The sequence below is a fragment of the Lipotes vexillifer genome, unplaced genomic scaffold (genome assembly GCF_000442215.2).
Source record: "Lipotes vexillifer unplaced genomic scaffold, Lipotes_vexillifer_v1.1 scaffold393, whole genome shotgun sequence".
NCBI lineage: Eukaryota > Metazoa > Chordata > Mammalia > Artiodactyla > Lipotidae > Lipotes > Lipotes vexillifer.
Genome location: NW_006774564.1, coordinates 2,119,479 through 2,139,870, shown reverse-complemented (window position 1 = coordinate 2,139,870; position 20,392 = coordinate 2,119,479). Strand labels below are relative to the sequence as shown.

The 20,392-nt window shown below is 55.8% G+C and overlaps 1 protein-coding gene across 4 annotated transcripts; it reads left to right on the top strand.

Moving 5' to 3' along the window:
* The first annotated feature begins 3,048 nt into the window (after positions 1-3,048).
* AMPD2 (adenosine monophosphate deaminase 2) lies at positions 3,049-14,921 on the top strand. Of its 4 annotated transcripts, XM_007449308.1 has the most exons (19): positions 3,049-3,518; positions 4,159-4,507; positions 8,456-8,586; positions 8,804-8,934; positions 9,391-9,459; positions 9,549-9,660; positions 9,904-10,090; positions 10,323-10,464; positions 10,577-10,666; positions 10,920-11,049; positions 11,216-11,410; positions 11,498-11,629; positions 11,839-12,002; positions 12,238-12,364; positions 12,454-12,617; positions 12,911-13,031; positions 13,287-13,460; positions 13,643-13,753; positions 13,869-14,921. In XM_007449308.1, exons 2-19 carry the CDS (start codon positions 4,417-4,419, stop codon positions 14,076-14,078), a joined length of 2,481 nt encoding a protein of 826 aa, XP_007449370.1. In that variant the 5' UTR covers positions 3,049-3,518; positions 4,159-4,416; the 3' UTR covers positions 14,079-14,921. The 4 variants fall into 4 exon arrangements, with proteins under 4 accessions (XP_007449370.1, XP_007449371.1, XP_007449369.1 ...); XM_007449309.1 differs by lacking the exon at positions 4,159-4,507; XM_007449310.1 differs by lacking the exons at positions 3,049-3,518; positions 4,159-4,507 and adding an exon at positions 7,146-7,249.
* The last annotated feature ends 5,471 nt before the right edge of the window (positions 14,922-20,392 follow it).

Genomic DNA, 20,392 nt, shown 5'->3' with positions numbered 1-20,392 from the left:
AACAGTAGAAATGGGGGATAGACATTTGGAGGAGAGGAAAGAGCATGAGAAAAAGCAGGGAGGCATGAGGTACAAAGTGTGCTCAGAAAAGACTGGGAAGTTTGATATGACTGGACTGGAGTAAAAGAGTGTGGAAAGTGCATGGAGGGGAGGGCTGGGAGATGAGAACAGGAAAGGAAAATTGGGGCTAGCCAGTGAAGGGCCTTGAATGACAAAGGGTTTGGCTAAAACCCATTTAAGACTTATAAGCAAGTATGGTTAGATACAGCTGCATGGTGCTATAAACAATGCGGGGTGACTGGGGTGGGGGACTGGCTCCTGGGAGAAGCTGAGAAAAAGAGCTGAACAGCTTGATTCTAGAAGGATCTAGGCATGATGTTTGGTTTAGGAAACTCATGGCCAATGATCTTTTTGAGGCTGCAGGTATTCTCTCCCAAGTGTAATACCTGCTGAAAGTGGTTTGACCGTGGTAGGAGGCTGATATTACAGGTGAGCATCAGGCGAGAAGCTAAGAGAAGCAGTTCTTCAGAGAATTAAGGAGTGCATTGTCAGTGGGGGCCTAAGGTTCAGGGAGGGCCATTCCAGGAACCATCTGTGGTACAGGCTAGGCAGTGAGGAAGCTGGTTTCAAGCTAGGGAAGATCCCAGAGGCTCAAAGACAACATTAAGTCCCCAATAGGAAAACAGCTGGAGGTCGGAGAGGATGATTCACTCCTTCATTTCCCAAACTGTTCTACATAGACAATGAAACCCCACTAAGGTTCTTGCTGATGTTGTATAGGTGGGGAGATAGCGGCTTAGCTGTAGTCAGAGCAGACTTCCTAGCAGGGACAGCATACTGAAAGTCTAGAAATAGGGGAGGGTTATAGGGTGAAGGGTGTGCTGTAGATGGGACTAGGGAGGAGCATGAAGGGACTAGTGAACTGGTTTTCCTAGGTAGGGTGGAGGGCAGGAATTGCCACCTATGGGCTGGTTACGTAGGTAAAACAGGTAGGTAGGTCTGGATTAAGGGGGAATCCTAAAAAGACCTGGCCCAATGCAAGATACCACCCTTTAAAGTTATGTCAAAATTTGCATTGTATCAGAATATAGATGACCTTCTACATGGTTACCTGGGACTTGATTTTTAATTTTGAGATTTATTTTATTATTCAATGTTGAGAGCCCAACAGCCTCAAAATTCCTAAAGGCCCCAAGACTAATTTAGTCCAGGGTTAAGACATAGGAGAGTCTTAACTAGGTGGGATATGGAGGCTATTACAGATTTTTATAGACTTTTGTTGCTTTCCATTTCCTTGATTATAAAAATCATGGATATGCATTGTAGACAGTTTTAAAAATGCAAATAAGTATAAAGAGGAAAATAAATATAAGCCATAATTCCACCACTCACCGATAATCATTTGTTACACTTTTTGATGTGTTTGTTTTCTATGCATATATGTCACATAATTAGGGTCATACTGTATGTACAGATTTGTGCATCCATTTTTTTCACCTAACTTTACATTGTAAACATTTTCACCTTATTGAGAGATTCTTCAAGAACAATTTTTAATGGTTGTATTTCATTGTATGCATATGACATAATTTAAACATTTTCCTATTGTTGGACCTTTAAGTTTCCAACCTTTCTATGTGATAAACATTGCAGTTATGAACAATTTTGTGCATATTTTTCTTGCAGCGCTTTTTAGAAGAACAATTTCCTGGAAGTGGAATTACTGGATCAGATAATATGAACCTTTTTAAGACTCTTGAGTAGACGTTGCCAAATGGATTTCAGAAAGATTATATCAATGTTTTTTATGACCACCAGTAGGATATGTGTGTGTCCCATCTCACTAACTACCCCCTTGCCTGCTTTAGGATTTTTTTTTCCTTTAATCGTTGCTAATTTGATGGGTAAACATGGTATCTCCTTGTTCTCTTTTTAGTTTTATTGATTCTTTGTGAGGTGAAGTTCCCCGCCCCCCACCCCATGTTTACGGAGGCCATGGTTTTTTGAGTTTGTCCAGGGTGAAGAGCAGTAAGTAGGCAGGGATCAATGGAGGCAACACCAGGTGCAGGTGGAGAATAGGGTTCAGGGTCCACAATCCAGTCTGGGTAGGAGGGGAGGAGGCAGAGTTCGGGAAGGAATTTGGTTGAGGTGGTGAGAACTGGGAGGAGCTGGACAAACAGCATTAGTACAACTGGGTGTGGGGGCAAAGGGCTCCCGCAAGGTAGAGACACAGGAATAGACTAATAGCTGCTAATACGTTTAATTATGTGCAGTGACGTTATAGGGCCTTTCTCCCACAGGTTTCCTTTAAGTAGGATTCTCTGCCACTTGGGAGTGGGGGTTCTGGTTGTGTGGGGTCTCTGCAGTCCTCAAAATAGCCCAGCACCCCTTCTTTATAGACTGCAAGGAGAATCAACCTCTGAGAGTGTCAACAGGGGACCAAGGCCAAAGCACAGCAATGATATTACGGAACATTAACTGAGTAGTAACTACAAGCTAGGCACTTAACTTATATTAGTTCCTGTATCCTAACAACTACCATATAAAGTGGGGTCTCTTACACTCATTTTATAGAGGAAATAGAAGCACAGAGAAGTTAACATTCCCAGTGGCAGTCAGGAAGTAGGTGGAGTCTGGAATTGAACCACACTGGCTACAGAGCCTAAGCTCTTGACCAACAGATACATAAATAAATGTGGGAAGGGGAGTCAGAATTGCACGACACACCCTGCCTAGCTACGCCTGCCGGGAAGAACTTCTGCTAAAAGAGAACCCTGGCACAATAATAATAGCTATCTTTTATTGGGCACTGGCTTTGTGCCAGGTGTCATGCAAAGGTGCCTAACGTTTCATCCTCACAATAACCCCTTTGAGTGAGGTACTGCGATTACCCCATCTCGCTTTACTGGTGAGGAAGCTGACGCACAGTACTTGCCCAAGACGCTGCGGGGCGGATGCTGAGTGGCGGCTGCCCACGTGGCGCCGGGAAGAGGAAAAATGGCGGGGGCGGGGCCGGGGCCGGCTTGGCGGGGGAGGGCCCGAGCAGGGGCGGGGCCACGGACTTGGCGGGGTCTGGGGCTGCGGAGGAGCGCGCCGGCGCTGGCGAGGTTTCAGTGGGGTTGCACCTGTTGCGTGACTCCACCACAGTCCAGCCACCCGAGTCCGACCCGAATACCCAGAAAGTGTGGAGAGAAGCCCAGACGAGTTCCGGGTCCCGCTCTCTGGGGAGCACGTGGCCTGCCCGCCTCTGGAGTGCGGGGCTGGGGGTCGGGACGCCGGGGTCTACAAGGCCAGTGCAGCGGCCCAGGTCGGCAGGGGTCCGCCTCCCTACAGTCAGCAATTTTGAAAGACTGTCTTACTTCTCTCATATCAGTGCCAGGGCAGGGGCCCTTGGAGCGACTTGCCGGGGTCTGGATCCCAGCCCTTCTCTCGTCCCTCGCGACCGGGCTTTCCGGCTTTGCAGACCCTGGAGAGCAGACTTCCCGGTACCCCTCAGGGCTCGGGCAGCATGGCCTCAGGTGAGTGTGTGCGCGTGTGAAGGAGGACAGGGTCTCTGGGACAGAGAAGTGCAGTGTCCAGGGTGACAAGAGGGTGGGCACAGCCTGCAGACCTACAGAAGGCGGACAGCTCCTCCCGGGGAGCGCCTGGAGAGCAGAGCCTGAGTGTGGAAAGACAGAAGGCAAAGTCAGAAGCCGCTGGGGTCTCTTTCCCAGACCCCAGAGAAGCCCCTAACTCCTGGCCTCCCTGCCTTCCTAGAGGGTAGCTTCTGTGGACAGTGGAATTTTCCCAAGACAGGCTCCTCCCTACAGGGCTAGGATTCTCAGTTCTACCCCATCCTCTCTGAGCTGGGCTACCCCTGGGGCCGGGGGTCAGACGAGGAAAAAAGGGGACTCTGCCCCAGAGGGGCTGGATTTTCATGGAATCCGCTGGCCTTGAGAGGAAAGTGTTCTGAGCTTGGGGGTGCTTGCACTGGATCCGTCTCTATTACTATTTGTTTTCTGCCTGGCTGGCTGGACCAGTTAGCCTGGACTTTGACTCTTTTGCTCCAGAGCCCTGGCAAGGGGCAAGGGGCTCCTGAGGGCTTCGTGGAGTGCTGGGGCTGGCCCGTCTCCATCTTGTTTCCTCACTTCCACCCCGCAGGGGAAGTGAGGAAACAAGTGACACGACCATCCGTGTAACTCCGGGGGACTGAGGAGAGGAAGGGAGGGTTAAAGGGGCAGGGATGGAGGCCCTCCCTCCTGAGGTTGCCTAGACAACATCAGAAATCATGGCCAGGGCCTCTTCCGCCTGCGGGGCCTCTGCTTCCTGCATCAGTCACTCCCGCTGGGGGCGGGGCAGAGGAAGGGGTTGGATGTGGCAGAGCCAGGCCCAGCTGGTGCGGTTCAGACTCCCCCCGCTGTCTCTGCGGCCGGAGCCATGGCATCCTATTCATCTGGTCCCAGCAAATCCAAGGCCAAATATCCCTTTAAGAAGCGGGCCAGCCTGCAGGCTTCCTCTGCAGTACCAGGTGAGTGTGTGCTTCCTGGCCTCAGGCTGGCTCTGCGGCTACCTCTCGCCCAGGCCACTGGTCCCCTCAGGAGGGGGGCTTCTCCTGCACCTTCTCTGCAGTGGTGCCCCTTGTCCCCATCCCAGGGACAGCTGGCTTGGGAGGTGGTGTGGGGAGGGAGGTGGGGTGGAGGGTGACAGGGTTCTGTGCCGGGGATGCTGTCCTCTGTAACGAGGAGTGGGCATGGGTGTGGGTGCAGCAAGAGTGTATTTGCACACGTGTCAGCGTGTGGATGTGCTAAGACTGTTTGCATGTGGAGTGTGTGTGAATGGAGTGGGGGATGTGTGGGACTGACTAGTTTGCAGACTGGCCACACTGCTGGTGTCTGTGCCTTTACCAGGCAGGCTCAGGCTGTCCTCTTGCAGTTAGTTACTCTTTCTAGGATCTTAGATCTTGAACCCCCTTACTGGGGGTCTGATGTTAAGGCATACTTATTGCCACCCGGCATCCAGGGTCTAGGGGCTCAACTGTATCTATTGTTTGCAGTTTGTTCATTCCTGATCTGTCTTGTGAGCTTCCTCAGAAGTATGGGGTGTCCTTGGGCTGGGCCCGTGCGGGGGCTCAGGCTGGGGCCGCTGCCGGCCTGCGTGTGCTCCTGCACCCTTTGGTTCGGCTCCCACTCCTGTAGGCATCTCTGCACCGTTTGGATCTGGCAGCGTGGTGCAGCTGTGCCCATCGCCCTGAGGGCTCGGCTGCCTGGGTCCGTGCTTGCTGAGGGATAGCTACCTGCCGTCTGCTGCTCCCAGGCCTGTGGCTAAGGGAAGACCACCCCCACTTTGGTGACCAGGTCAAGCCAGTGCCCCCACCCCCGGAGCACCTGTCTGTACTTGTAGCCTGATTTTGCTTATGCCTATCTCCTGGTTTTCTTATGCTACTGAAGATGCTGGCCTGAGTTCTGTATTGGCCTGGGGGTCTGTGTTCTCTGTGCCCAGGTCTGTGCCTCCAGAGGGTGTGTCCCCTGAGGCTAGATCTGTATACCTTGGGATGGTCACATGGTGGGAGCATCTGATTCTTGGGGGTCAAAAGCCTTGGGTACCTCTCTGCCTGCCGGGGCAGCCTTGGCAGTGAGTGAGGGGCTCTGGTCAAGTGGGTAGACAGGTTGGCAAGAATCTTGGAGTTGGTGGAAATGGCTGGGGAGTAGACCCCTCTGGCTTTTGACCACTCCTCCCCACGCTGTGTGTGTGTGTGTGTGTGTGTGTGTGTGTGTGTGTGTGTGGTGCTGTAGCACAGACCCTGGGAGAAGGGACCAGTAGGCAGCTGGGTCTTCTAGACCTGGCCTCAGGAAGTGTGGAGGTTATTGCCTGTCTGTCACCTCTGGTGAACCCCGGCAGCCCTGTGTGGTGGCTTGGCAGGCTGGGGGGATGGCTGTGCGTGCCAGAACCTGTCCTGGTCACCCCAGCATTTCTGTGGAGACCCTGGGTCACCCTGCTAGGAGAGGTGGTTGAGATTAGGGCCTTTGACTCAGTTCTGCTGACCCGATACACACCAGCCCTGGAGGTCTGTGGCCAGTCTCTCTGGAGGGGGTTAGAAGTGGGGAGGAGCCATGTAGGGTCAGGGTTCTTGGGGGAAGCAAGGGCCTTAGGCTTTGTCTTAACACTCTGAGGGCAGAGCTGGTGCCCATCTTCCTTCCGCTTTCTGCTCTGCCCTCTTCCAAGTAAGAGACAGTGTTCCCACCCTGCCAATTCTGTTCTCTTCACACCCTCACTGCTCATTGCCTTGGCCTACGCTGGGCCCAGAAGCTCCCTCCGCCCCCAGTGGGTGGGACAGCATGTGGGGAGTGTTTGGAGGGTCCCAGGAGTTCATAATCACAGATGATAGTACTTTCCAGAACCATCTTGCAGAGCCGTATCTCTGTGCGCCTTATAGCAGCTGTGGCTAGGCAGGGCAGGACCCCTTATCACCCCATTATAGGCAGACTTGAAGCCTCCGGAAGGTAGAGACTTGCCAGTAATTGGGAACAGAGTCAGACTCAAGTCCTCCAAATTCTAGTCCCACTTCTGAACCTCTTCTCCTGGGCAGTCTGTCCCCAATGATAGGCTTGGACAGGGGCTGGAGGTCTAGGGGGCCATGAACCAGTCCCCTGGGCAACAGGGAAGCTCCGTAACTGGTCCTTTCCTGGACTGAGCCTCTACCTCGGCTGCCAGCCAGTTCCTCTCCCCAGCAGGGGCCCTGTTCTCCCAAGAGATCCCATAGTCAGGGGCCCAGAGGGCAGTGGTGGGCCAAACAAGGCCATTGGGCAGAGGAAGCTGGCCTGGGGCTGTTGGGTATGGAAGTGAGGAGGGCTGCTCATCCCCTCCTACTCTCTGGCTAGCCAGGCCCTACACACAATCCCCTAGGGCGCTGCATTTTAAGGAGGCTTGTCCCTTCCCTGCCAGCCTGCCCTGCCCATATCGGCCTGCCCTGCTCCTCCCCCTAGGGGGCCCCACTTTGGGCTGGGCCCTGGCACTGTAGAGGTTAAGGGCCTATTCAGTTTGGGGGTTCCTCTTATCTCCCAACTCTGATACTCCTTCCCTTGATTTCTTTTCTCCCCTGAGCTTCCCCAGTCCCCTGCTTGCCGTCATCCCAGGGTCTCCCCTGCATGCAGCTGCACTTGGTACAGCCCGTGCCGGCCCCTGAGCTGTCCTGGGGGACTGGCTGCAGCTCCACTCAGCAAACAGGCGGGCAAGGGGCACAGGGCTGCTGGCTGGCGCTGCCTGACTGCAGGTAGGGCCCAGGCAGGCACCACGGCGAGTGGGGGGCTAGGTCCTGGATCTGGGGCAGGCACCCCCTCTTCTTTTTGTCCAGCCTTAGGACAGGACTCTGGGGTGTTGGGAAGTGGGCCCAGAGACTTCAAGGCATGCTGCCTGGTAGAGCCTCTAGTCCATCCTGAGCCACAGTGGAGAGGGAAAAGGAGGGTGCTGGAGGGGAGTACCCCCAACGGCTGACTGGGAGAGCTTCCTGCTGGGAGGGTGGGGCTGGAGAGCCCAGGGAGGGTCCTCTGGGGTGGGCTGGGAGCTCAGGCAGCCTCTCTAGACTATCAGCTTCAAGGCCTTTAGTGCCAGCCTCCTGTTGGAAGCTGAGGAATTCTTCCTTCCGTGGAGAGAGACTCTGGCTTCTGATACTCCCTTCCCCAGGGCCTCCGGCCCAGATCCTGGGGCCTCTGAGTGGCGCAGACTGTTTGTGGCAGCTCCCTTTGGAGGGGCAGCCAGCAGTGGGAGGGGCAGGCTGGGCCCAGGCCACATCTTGGCAGCCCTGGGGTCCTGGGGGAGAGGGCAGGCCTCCAGGGAGGAGGTAGGGTTCCTGCTGCCAACCAGGTCCTCCACTTCCTCTCTTCCTCTTCCCTTGAAGGCTGGTCCCCAGGTCAGAGCTGAGTGGCAGCTGTGGCTTCCCCAGGCTTTGTATGTCTGGGGTATCAGGCGCAGACCCTGGCCCTTGAGAGGGGGATCTGCTGGTCCAGAGGCAGGTCTGATCCTGGACTGTCTGCCCTGGAAGCTGTGCACTTGGCATCGCTGGTGTGGCCTTAATGAGCGCCTGGAGAGAGGGGGGGAGGGGAGTGTGTGTGTGTGTGTGTGTGTGTGTGTGTGTGTGTGTACATGGACATGTGGGTGCCTGCCTGTAGCAGGTACTCACATGGAGGTTCTCTCATGGCCTGATGGGGTGGCCCCTAGTCCAGGATTCAGATTTTTATTCCCGGGGTGAATGAATCCACTTGTTCTAGGGGCAGACTCGTGGCCCCACCCATGAGCCTGGAATGGGTGAGGGGTCCCCGTGCCAGACTGCAGGTGAGGTCCACATGCGGGCTCACTCCTCAGCCTCTGAGGGGTGACTGGCCTCTCTCCGGGGCTGGCCTGGGGCAGGCAGGGGCCCAGGGCTTCCAGTGCACCCAGGCCCTGCCCTTCACCCTTTGACCCTGCATCACTGTCTCCACAGAGGCTCGGGGTGGGCTGGGGGCCCCTCCGCTGCAGTCTGCCCGATCCCTGCCAGGCCCTGCCCCCTGCCTCAAGCACTTCCCGCTCGACCTGCGCACGTCTATGGATGGCAAATGCAAGGAGATCGCCGAGGTATCGCCTGGCACCGCACCCTGTGTCCCCCCATCACTGCCGCCATGCCTAGTCTTTGCTCCCCTCACCCCTTCTCCACGTCACCTGTCCTTTTACTTCACGCTTGGCTGTGCCCTGATCCCCTAGCCTGTACCAGGTACCCCCAGCTCCTGTGCCCTCACCCCATCCCCAGACCCTGATGGCTAGGCCACACTGACCCTTCCTTCCCTCCCACCAGGAGCTGTTCAGCCGCTCCCTGGCTGAGAGTGAGCTCCGTAGCGCCCCATACGAGTTCCCGGAGGAGAGCCCCATTGAGCAGCTGGAGGAGCGGCGGCAGCGCCTGGAGCGGCAGATCAGCCAGGATGTCAAGTAAGCCCCCCGGTTCAGAGCCAGACAGGCCACCTCAAGGGGCAAGCCATGGGGTGGGGGGCACAGGAAGCGTGGGGCTGGGGGGAGGGACACAGGACAGTTTGTCTCCATCCGGACGCTTTCAGAGCCCCATCTCTCTTCTCTTCCAACCAGTCCTCCCTCTGGGGCCCCCTGGGGAGGCGGCACAGAGCAGTGGTGTGAAGCATAGGCTTTGGAGTCAGGCTGCTGGGTTCTGGTTCCGTCTTCTACCCACCAGCGTGGCCTGGAACATGTTGCTTAACTTCTGGGTGTGCTTTCTCATCTCTGATGTGGGGCGAGAGCAACACCCACGGCACAGGGTTCTACATCCCTGTGAGGACCACGGGTGACACCACATGCACGGCACCTAGTACAGTGCAGGGACCTGGGAGCAAGGGCCTCCTCAGCTGCCTGACCTCTCACTCCTCTCACCTCTAGGCTGGAGCCGGACATCCTGCTTCGGGCCAAGCAAGATTTCCTGAAGACAGACAGTGACTCGGACCTCCAGTGAGGAGGGCAGAGGGGTGCGGGGGATGCAGGGCTGGGGCCTGCCCCACTGCTGTCTCCAGCCCCTCCCTTGTACCCCCCACCTGTAGGCTCTACAAGGAGCAGCGTGAGGGGCAGGGTGACCGGGGCCTGTGGGAGCGAGATGTGGTGCTGGAGCGGGAGTTTCAGCGGGTCACCATCTCCGGGGAGGAGAAGTGTGGGGTGAGTGTCCCCGTCCCCTGGATCCTGTTGGGCTCCCCGAGTCTGGGCAGCTGGGGGTAGAGGCCAGAGAGGGTGTTTCTCCTTCTTGAAGCTGGAGGGGCAGAGGGTCTGGCTGGAAGCTAGTTGCTGTGCTGAGAGCAGAATGGTCTGAGAGTTTCTGGGGTCAAGGCCCAGGGAAGAGGCGAGGGTGAGTCGGGTCTGGGTCTGGGACTGGGACCAAGGAGAGTGAGTCCCCGTCTCCAGGTGCCATTCACAGACCTGCTGGACGCAGCCAAGAGCGTGGTGCGGGCACTCTTCATCCGGGAGAAGTACATGGCCCTGTCGCTGCAGAGCTTCTGCCCCACCACCCGCCGGTACCTGCAGCAGCTGGCTGAGAAGCCCCTGGAGACACGGACCTATGAGCAGGGCCCGGACACCCCTGTGTCCGCTGGTGGGACCCCCCATCCCTGTCCTACTCCAAGTGCCCTGGTATCCCAGGCTCCCTGAGCTTGGTGCCCAAGAACCTCAGCCTGCCTGCTTCTTCCCACACCCGAGTTCATTCCAGCCTCTTGGCATGCAGGGGTGGAGGCAGGGGCAGGAGCTGTCCTGCTGGGGCTTCTGGGCCAGGCAGCGGGTGGCCTGGAAGAGGCCTGGCCCTGACTCCACCCTTCTCACCCCTGCAGATGCCCCAGTGCACCCCCCTGCGCTGGAGCAGCACCCGTATGAGCACTGTGAGCCGAGCACCATGCCGGGGGACCTGGGCTTGGGTCTGCGCATGGTGCAGGGTGTGGTTCACGTCTACACCCGCAGGGAACCTGATGAGCAGTAAGAGGGGCGTGGGGCATTCTCGGGGGGAAGCTGTGGCGGGCTGCATTGGCTCGGAAGGGCCCACAGGGCCTGGCTTGCTCTCCTCACTCAAGCTCCCCCTACACACCAGCTGCTCAGAGGTGGAGCTGCCGTACCCCGACCTGCAGGAATTTGTGGCAGATGTCAATGTGCTGATGGCTCTGATTATCAATGGCCCCATGTGAGTCTGTGCCCGTCCCAGACACTCGGCTCCCCTCCCAGCCTGGATTCTTCCAGTCCCAGCCCTGCCCCAGACACCTGTCACCCAGTCTCCACCCTTTCAGTCACTGGGTCCTAGATTTTCCTGTCATCTGCTGCCCCCTTGGCAGCCTCAGGCCTGCACCTTCCTGCTTCCTCCCTCTGCTCTGCTACCCAGGCTCTCCCAGGTGCTTCCTCGTGGGCCTGAGCCCCTGCCTGCTTCTCCTTCTGCCCAGAAAGTCATTCTGTTACCGTCGGCTGCAGTACCTGAGCTCTAAGTTCCAGATGCACGTGCTGCTCAACGAGATGAAGGAGCTGGCCGCCCAGAAGAAGGTGCCACACCGAGATTTCTACAACATCCGCAAGGTGGGCCCTCACCCCCAAGCCTGACCCTGCACCTCTGCCCAGCCTCCCGCTCCAGGGCCTGGGTCCCCACCCAGCATCCAGTTTGAAGAGTCCTCTCCCATCCCACCGCCCAGGCTCCGGATTGTCCTGGCCTGCCGTGGACCCAGCAGTCCCCGTTCCCCCCCAGGTGGACACGCACATCCATGCCTCATCCTGCATGAACCAGAAGCATCTGCTGCGCTTCATCAAACGGGCGATGAAGCGGCACCTGGAGGAGATCGTGCACATGGAGCAGGGTCGCGAGCAGACGCTGCGGGAGGTCTTCGAGAGCATGAATCTCACGGCCTACGACCTGAGTGTGGACACGCTCGATGTGCACGCGGTCTGTCCCAGTGGTAGGGGGCTGAGGGGCTGGGCCAGTGTGCGGGCCAGGGGTCAGGGGTGACTTGGGCCTGCCCTTCTCCCCCAGGACAGGAACACCTTCCATCGCTTTGACAAGTTCAACGCCAAATATAACCCTATTGGGGAGTCTGTCCTCCGAGAGATCTTCATCAAGACCGACAACAGGGTTTCTGGGAAGTACTTTGCTCACATCATCAAGGTAGGGAGGAGGGCCTGCCAGGGCCCACGTAGAGGGAGGGGCGGCGTCGGCCTGGGGCAGCCCTCCCTGACTGGCTAGCTGGGGGCTTGCATAGGTGGGTGGGGAGGGCAGGTGAGAGGCATGAAGGGGCCTGGCTGAGCACACCTGGTGGGCGCGAAGACAGGGACTGGTGAGAAGCCTGAGGGTGACAGTTGCCTCGCACGTCCCAGGAGGTGATGTCGGACCTGGAGGAGAGCAAGTACCAGAATGCGGAGCTGCGGCTCTCCATTTACGGGCGCTCAAGGGACGAGTGGGACAAGCTGGCGCACTGGGCCGTCATGCACCGTGTACACTCTCCCAACGTGCGCTGGCTCGTGCAGGTGCCCCGCCTCTTGTGAGTGTCCCTTGGAGTGGGAGGGAACGTGGGGGCAGAGGTCAAGAGGCCAGGGCCTCCTCCTGCCCTCCTGGGATGGCTGACCCTTCCCTGTCCCAGCCGAGCCCTCAGAACTGGAGGGACTCCCTGGTCCACTCACGGTCTGTCCTGCCTGGCCCACCCAATATGGCTCAAAAGTGCTCCTGTGATTCTGCCCTGACCTGCACATACCTGGGTGCACTCGTCTCGCCTGCAGTGACGTGTACCGTACCAAGGGCCAGCTGGCCAACTTCCAGGAGATGCTGGAGAACATCTTCCTGCCGTTGTTCGAGGCCACCATCCACCCTGCCAGCCACCCGGAGCTGCATCTCTTCTTGGAGCATGTGAGGGTGTGGCCCAGGGCTGGGTATGGGGGGGACACTGCCTCAGGCCTGGCTGTGGCTCTGGACCTGACCCCAGAGTCCTGTGCCAGGTGGATGGCTTTGACAGCGTGGATGATGAGTCCAAGCCTGAGAACCACATCTTTAACCTGGAGAGCCCCCTCCCCGAGGCTTGGGTGGAGGAGGACAACCCGCCGTATGCCTACTACTTGTACTACACCTTCGTCAACATGGCCATGCTGAACCACCTGCGCAGGTGCCTGCCCCTGGGCTCCGCTGTTGCCGTGTCTCTGCCTGCCCTGCCGGCTCTCAGCCAGCAGGCCTTACTCTGGGCCTGCCCTGGGCTGGGGCCACCAGATCTCTGACCCACCTCTTGGCCCCAGTCTCAGATTGGATGGGTTCTCTGCCCTTGGGGCTCTGTGGGTCAGCCCTCGCTGACCAAGAATCTACCCCTGCCCCCTGGTCCTAGGCCCACAAAGTCACTGGGTGGGGGCTCAGGAGCCCAGGCGAGCCAGGCTTGGGACCCGACGCTGTCTTCACGCCCCCCAGGCAGAGGGGCTTCCACACGTTTGTGCTGAGGCCGCACTGTGGGGAGGCCGGGCCCATCCACCATCTGGTGTCGGCCTTCATGCTGGCTGAGAACATCTCGCATGGGCTGCTCCTACGCAAGGTCAGGCTCCGCACCCCAGCCTCCCCTCCTCCCAGCCCTTCAGGCCTCTTCAGCAACTGGTCCTCCTCCCCAGCTTGGACCCCAGCCGCCACACTGAGGCCCGAACTTGGATTCTGGCTGTAACCGACCCTCTGCAACTCAGGCCCAGCCTGGACTGCCCCCTGTCCTCCACTGTGACCTGTAACCCCCAGAACCAGGTGTCCTCCCCAGCCTGGAGGCCACCTGACAGGCCTGCCCTCCCTGTTGCCTGCCCAGGCCCCGGTCCTGCAGTACCTGTATTACTTGGCCCAGATTGGCATCGCCATGTCCCCGCTCAGCAACAACAGCCTCTTCCTCAGCTACCACCGGAACCCACTACCTGAGTACCTGTCCCGTGGCCTCATGGTCTCACTGTCCACCGACGATCCCCTGCAGTTCCACTTCACCAAGGTCAGCACATGGCGGCAGCCTGGTGGGCGGGTGTCCTGGGACACGGAGGCCACCCGCACAGGGCAGGTCTCTGGGCTGGTGCTGCCCTCTGCTGGTGGAGTGCAGCATGCCTAGTGGCAAGTCCATGGGAGGGGCGGGTGGCAGGTCCGGTCCACCCGCCTGAGGGAACCTGGCCTGTGCAGGAGCCACTGATGGAGGAGTACAGCATCGCCACCCAGGTGTGGAAGCTCAGCTCCTGCGACATGTGCGAGCTGGCACGCAACAGTGTGCTCATGAGTGGCTTCTCCCACAAGGTACTGCACCCCCTTGGCATCCCCTCTCCTACCCTGCTCTGCATTTTGGGAAGGTCCCAGGGTAGCTGGCCCCTCAGAGCTGGCTGCAGCCCTGTCCATTATCCTGCCCTTTCAGGTGAAGAGCCACTGGCTGGGACCCAACTATACCAAGGAGGGCCCCGAGGGCAATGACATCCGCCGCACCAATGTGCCGGACATCCGTGTGGGCTACCGCCATGAGACCCTGTGCCAGGAGCTGGCGCTCATCACGCAGGCCGTGCAGAGCGAGATGCTGGAGACTATCCCGGAGGAGGCGGGCATCACCATGAGCCCAGGGCCTCAGTGAGCCCGGCCCAAATAGTGTCCCCGCGTCTTGGCACCTTGACCACGTTCTGTCCTCAGACCCCTCCCGCCCTGTTGTGGTCTCTGCATGTGTCTGTTCTTCTTTGTTCTGTCCTGCATGTCTCTACCTGTATCTGTGCCACCCAGGGAAAATGGTGCCCAGGAGCCGCTTTACCCTTGTCTTGGCTCAGGTGGCACCTGATGGCCCAGGTTTGAGGTCTGCCCTGCTGGTGGACCTGTCCCAGGATCCTCTGAAGGCTGGCTGTCCTGCGGGCATCTGAGTGTCCACAAGAGCCAGGGATGGTTGTGGGGGTCTGGCCCTTGGGGTCCTGGCTTGGGCAAATTTGAGCTTTGGCTGGGGCTTGAGTTTGGGCCTCCGTCTTGCTTATGTGGCTGAGGGGCAGTCAGGTGTGGCCTGTACACGTGTGTTGTGGGCACGGGCTGCCAGCGATCTGCGGCAGGTAGAATTGGCTGAGTCACAGCCCTGGCTGCCTGGGCTCGGGCCCCAGAGGTGCTGAACCAGCACCTCTGCCAAGTCACGGCCCAGAAGCTTTCACCGTCCTTCCTCTGGTCCATGTGCTCCCCTGGTGTCAGCTTCCTGTGCCTCTGTGGGAGGGGGCAGCTGCCCTGTGCTGTGTCTGGCGCCATTGCAGCTGGAGGGTCCTGGATCTGCCACCAGCCCTGAGGGTGGTATCCCTACTGTGGTCCCCAGAGTTTTGACCAGACCTGGATCCCACCTGGTCCCCTGTGTTGTGTTCTGGACCGAGGCCTTTGCTCTGAAGTGCGGTGTTTCATACAATCCCATCTTTCCTAGTGCATGAGAAATAAAGATTATTTAAGTAATGAGGCAGATGGGGTCTCTGTTGGGAGAGGGAGAGCCGTGGTGGATGGTGGCTGAGGTCGGGTCCAGGAACACTGTGGAGGGAGATACAGCAAATTCTGAGGGGAGTGACTGGGCTTGACTGAGTGTGTTTAATGCATGTGGAAACTGACAAAGGAAGCGGGGTGGGAGGAGAGGCCCACCGGGGACCTGCCCGCTGCCCCTAGGCCCTCGTCCAGCCCGCCCCCTCTGAAATGGACACTTGGCCCCAGGTCTCGGGCACATCTCTGTCACATCAGTTTGGGGAGTAGCATCCCCTTTCCACCTTCTACTTCCTCCTCACTTCCAGCCTCTTAGGACACCCTAGTAGAGGTGGGAATGTGAGATTACAAGCAAGCCTGAGGCCAGTGGTTCTGAAACTCGGGGGACATCAGGCCCTTCTGGGGAGCTTGTTTAAAACGCTGTTTCCAGGTCCTACCCTCTGCGATTCTGATTCAGTAGGTGGGAGGCGTAGCACAGAAATCTGCAGGCTCCCCGGCAGATTCTCTTATAAAGGGGTGGAGCAAGCGTGTGCCTTCTGAATCCAGACCTAACCAGCTTGGCTTCAGTCCCATGTTTAATTCATGATTTTTGGAGCACCTCCTTGGGCACAGAGGTTGCTGGACTCTGTTGCCCGTGTAAGGAGAGTGGAATGTGCCCTGTGCTGTGCAGGGTCTTGGGCTGGCGATGGAGGAGCTGTTTGCTGCTGCTGCTGCTGCGGCTGAGTGGGGAGAAAGACGGCTGGTCGCTTCAGACACAATTAGCCCTAGAACAGTGTGAGCCTGCCTAACTGAGGGCCTGGAGAGGGAACAGGAGGCTGGCTGCCTCCCCACTCCTGGGCAGCTCGCTCTGCTCCAGCCCCGCCTCTCTTCCTGCATCTGCATCTTGCCTAGCCCTCTGGGCAGAAGCTCCCCTGATGCCACTGCCTCCTGAGGGCTACTAGCCAGGCACACTCCTGGCCAAGACCCAGGGTCCTTCTGTCTTCAGAAGGCATCTCTAGCCAATTTGTTCTAGCCGTTTGCACAACGTAGAGCAGAACGTTAGAGCTGGATGCTGAGCAAGAGATTGTACAAGTCTGGCTGGTTTCTGGTTGGGGAAACAGGCCCAGGAGATGCAACTGGCTGGTGGCGGAATCTGGGCTGGAGCCAGGGGAGCTCGGGGTCCAGGGCTCCCCACCTCACGCTGGGCCTGCATCTGCCCAAGGGAGGATGCTTTAACAGGCTGAAGGGAACTTACTTTTCAAGGAGGTAAATGTATTTAATAGTAAAAAACATGTTGTGTCTTCATCTGTAAGACAAGGAAGGAGGATTAGAAGATCTTTCTAGAAGGCAAGAATTACCTGTCTCATTTGCTAGCACTTAGGACAGCCAAGACTCCGAATTTTCTCATTGAACTTGTCATATAATAGAATCCTTCATTCCATTTTCTCGTCCCTTGTACATTCTTCTCAGTGTTCTGAGGCCTAGCTGTAAGAATATTACCAATTTAAAAAGTTTCTTAACAACCTCCCCACTATTTTTTTTTTTAAACAACTTGCTTCTAGATATTTTGTCTGTCAGAAATTTCTCTTTTAAACATTTATTAAGAGCAAATAATTTTAAAACAGACCTTAGTACTTTTTCCTAACTGAAAAGAGTAATTTTCATTTAAAAAGCTTGGAAAATACAGAAAAAATGGGAAGAGGAAAAAAGCCCACTCATAATCTACCAGTTTCAACAAATATTTGATCAACTTCTGTCTGAGATACATTTATATGTTTAAAATATATTTTATATATTTACATATTCCTTTCAGTTCTTTTTAAAAAGGCATTTTAAGTTGAGATCATACATGTACAATTTTGTATTTTAAAAATATTTTAATGTCCTTCCACATTTCATTAATATTTTTACATTCTTTATAAATTTTAATCACTGTACACTGCCCCATGATGAGCCTCACCATAATGGCTCTTCTTTGTTAAGGATAACTATGGCCTAGTGTCGTGGCTACCAGTGTGTGCTTTGGCTCCAGACCACTGGGGTTTGAATTTTGGCTTCACTGCTTACTGGCTGTGTGACCTTGGGCAAGTTACTTCCCCTCTCTGTGCCTCCAGGTCCTCACCAATTCCATAGGGATAATAATAGCACTTTTCTCATGGGTTGATTTTGGATTCACTGAGTCTCGATATAAAGCACTAAGTGTTCAATAAATATTAAATATTATTATCTTTGCATATAGGGCTTTACAGATTATTCCTAATCTAGATGACCGTGAATGAAATGACCAGGTCCAAGATATCTATCTTATTGCTTCTTGATAGAATGAATCAAAGTGTGTCAACTGAAGTTAAAGTCCTTTCCCTGCCTTCTGTCTCACCCACTCCAGTGCAGTCCTTCTACCTCCTTCCCTTTCTTGGAATTATGTCATGCCCCTCCTCGTGGCCTGCTTGGGAGGTGTGTGTGGAAGTCTTTGTGAAGAGGCTGCATCTTCCCTCCTCTCCCTCCTTCCTCGATGGTCGGGATCCAGGGCCTCCTGCCTCTTGCGTGGAGAAGGGAGTGGAGTGGATGGCAGAGGGAATTCAAAAAACCGGGCTGCTCTGAAGGGCCCCAGACAGAGTGCAATAAAACAGGCAAATCAACTTGTCATGGCCAGTCTGCTTTGAATGGGCCCGGCCCTGAGTGACGTCTACACTGGGGGACTGTCCCTTGTCAGTCAAAAAACGCTGTGGCTGGGCGGGCTGTGCCAGGCCACATCACACCCTGCCTTGCCCTGCTTCACCTCCTGGTGCCCCATCCTGGGGGACTTGAGGGGAGCAGAGGGGCAATTGGCTGTGCCCCCAGATGGAAGGGGCTGGTAAGGTTTGGTTAGGGTGACAGTGATCCTGATTTCCAAACCTTACGTGAGAACATTCGCCCCATCAAAGCATTGCCTCATTCGTAAAGGTATGTATGTGGAACTCCAATAAAGATTTAAGCATTAAACCATGTTTAATCCAACATTTGGCAAATTATTTTGTTTTCAAAATGAGAATAAAATTACCCAAATAAGGATGCCCTGGACCATCCGGGGTCGGGTGCTCTGGCAGCTGGACATGCAGGGGCAGGCTGCATGTCTGGAGATGGAGAGGAGCCAGTGTGCTGGCTTGGCGGGCAATCCCGTCCTATCCAGGGGCCAGGGCAGACTTCTAAAGGCCCAGGAAATGCTGGAGACTTGAAAGAAAAACTTTGGGGGCTGAATAATATGAAAAAGCGTCAAAATTGCTAAATGTTTAACTAATGCCTTCAGAAAGTAACATGTCTTTAATATTTGTTAAGTTTGTTATCCATACAAATGTCACTATATTTGAAAATAATTTGTAGGTTGGATTTTTGTCATGAGTTCCAGAATATGCAGGAATGATTGAAGAGAAATCATAGCCAGTAGTAAATTGAAAGAGTTACTCAGAGTCTAGTAATTTCAAAAGCAAATTCATAAAAATCCTTTTACATTTCAAGCAAAGTTATATTTAATGAGGAATGTGGGTGCAGTTTTAATGTTTGTGGCGATGAGGGTGGGGCCTCCGAGAGTCTGATGCAGGGTCTGGAAAGGGCTGAAAGCGCCCTGCCTTGCAGTCCTGCTCTGGGCGGGGATCAGCTCAGCTCTGGACTAGCCTGGCCCCTTTGCCCTCCTGCCTCCCTAATGAGTCTAGGCAGATGCAGGGCACCTATTACTGCCACAGGCATCTTCTCTAGGTCTGTGCAGGACCACGTGTGCCTGGAGTTTGTCTCCATTTTGCAGATGAGAAACTGACTTGGATTTGAAACCTGAGTGTTCCACTTATTAGCTGGGCAAGTCCCCCCTCCTCCCAGACTTTCTGGGTTTGGGGGTGACAACCCATTCTCAGCCTGCGTTTTCCATGTGGGGTAAATACCTCCCGGGCACCAGGCACTGGGCTGAGCACTTTACAAGTGTGAGTGCATTTCATGTGCCTAAGGACTCTGCATGCTAGCTCTCATCATGATGCTCTGCCTTAGAGAGAAAATTGAGGGTCAGGGAGGTTAAGTAACTTATCCAAGGTGACCCCACTGGCAAATGGAAGACCTGGGATTTGAAGCTAGAACTGTCTAGCTGCAAAGTCCTTGTTGCTCCTACTCTATGACGGTCCCTGGGGCGGGGGTGGGGGGCGGGTGGTGCGCTGTGAGTGCTGCATGTCTGGTGGGGGTGGGTCTCTGTAGAATTGGGTGCTCAGGGAAGGGACAGTGCCTGGCTGTGGTGAGCAGATGGACCAGCAGGGGCAAGGCTGGAGGCACAAAGGCCGTGGAGGAGGCTCCTGTAGCATCCCAGGTGCGAGTGGGAGTGGAGAGGAGCTTTTGTGGGGAGGCAGTTAAGACCAGTGGTGAAGAAAGGGGTGGCAAATAAAAGAGAAAGGGGTGGCAGAACTGGCCTCAGTGGCTGGCACAGCTTGATCAAAGACTGAGTATGTGAATGCCCTGAGGCAGGTGTGTACGCCAGTTGGCCACAAGCCCCACCCCTCCCTGATGCCTTTCACCTGGCCAAATCCACACACTGCCATGGAGGTATCTGACTTTGTGATCTCTGGGTTAAATCACCGTTTCGCGGTACAGCTCTTTCACTTTATTAGCTGTGATCTTGGGCAAATTGTATGAACTCTGAGCTTCAGTTCTCTTATCTATAAGATGGAGACACCAAGGTCTCCTGCACTGGCTGTTGTGGACATTAAATACTGTATATAAAGCTCTTAGCAGAGTGATCAGCACACAGAAAACCCTTGGTGCTCATGTGAAACTTATGAAACCTTAATGCCCTTTTTGCTTCCTGTCTCTATCTCTCCATCCACCCCTCCTTCTCCCCAGCAGACCATGGAGTCCGCTTCCTGCTGCTGCTTTTTTGCTCACATCCCAGAGGCAGCAAAGACGTTTACTGGGCGAGAGGCACGTGCTGGGACAGAAGAGGAGGGAGGAGAGCAGCAGAGAGGAGACCCCTTGGCTGTACTCACTGAGGGCCTCGGCGGGTGAGCATCTTAGCAGAGGCCGAGATGGAGATGGTATTCAAAAGCTGCGGAGGGAGGCAACCCTGTAGGCCTGATCCTCTGTCTGTCACGGTGTCAGGAGATGACCAGTGCACAGGACCCAACTCCCTCTGACCGAGGTCACAAGAGACATGCAAGTTTCACAGCAGAACAGGCGAGTTACTCACCAACTTATGAGAGGGAATCAAAACACCAAGCAGAGGATTTTCTCAAAAGTCAATCAGCAGTGGCTTGGTGAGTGGTGAGATGCAACTAGGGTTTTGAACAGCCTCTGTTGGCCCTGTGGCTCCTTCTCTTCTGCATCCATGTGTCCCTGAGCAGAGCCATTCTAACTCATAGAGTGCCTTTGTGTATTTAGAAAAAGATGCCCCTTCTCTGAGGAGACGGGCCTCGTGCTGGGGAGCACAGCTTGGTGAGCAGAGAAGAGGCTGGCTTTTGGTCCCTGATC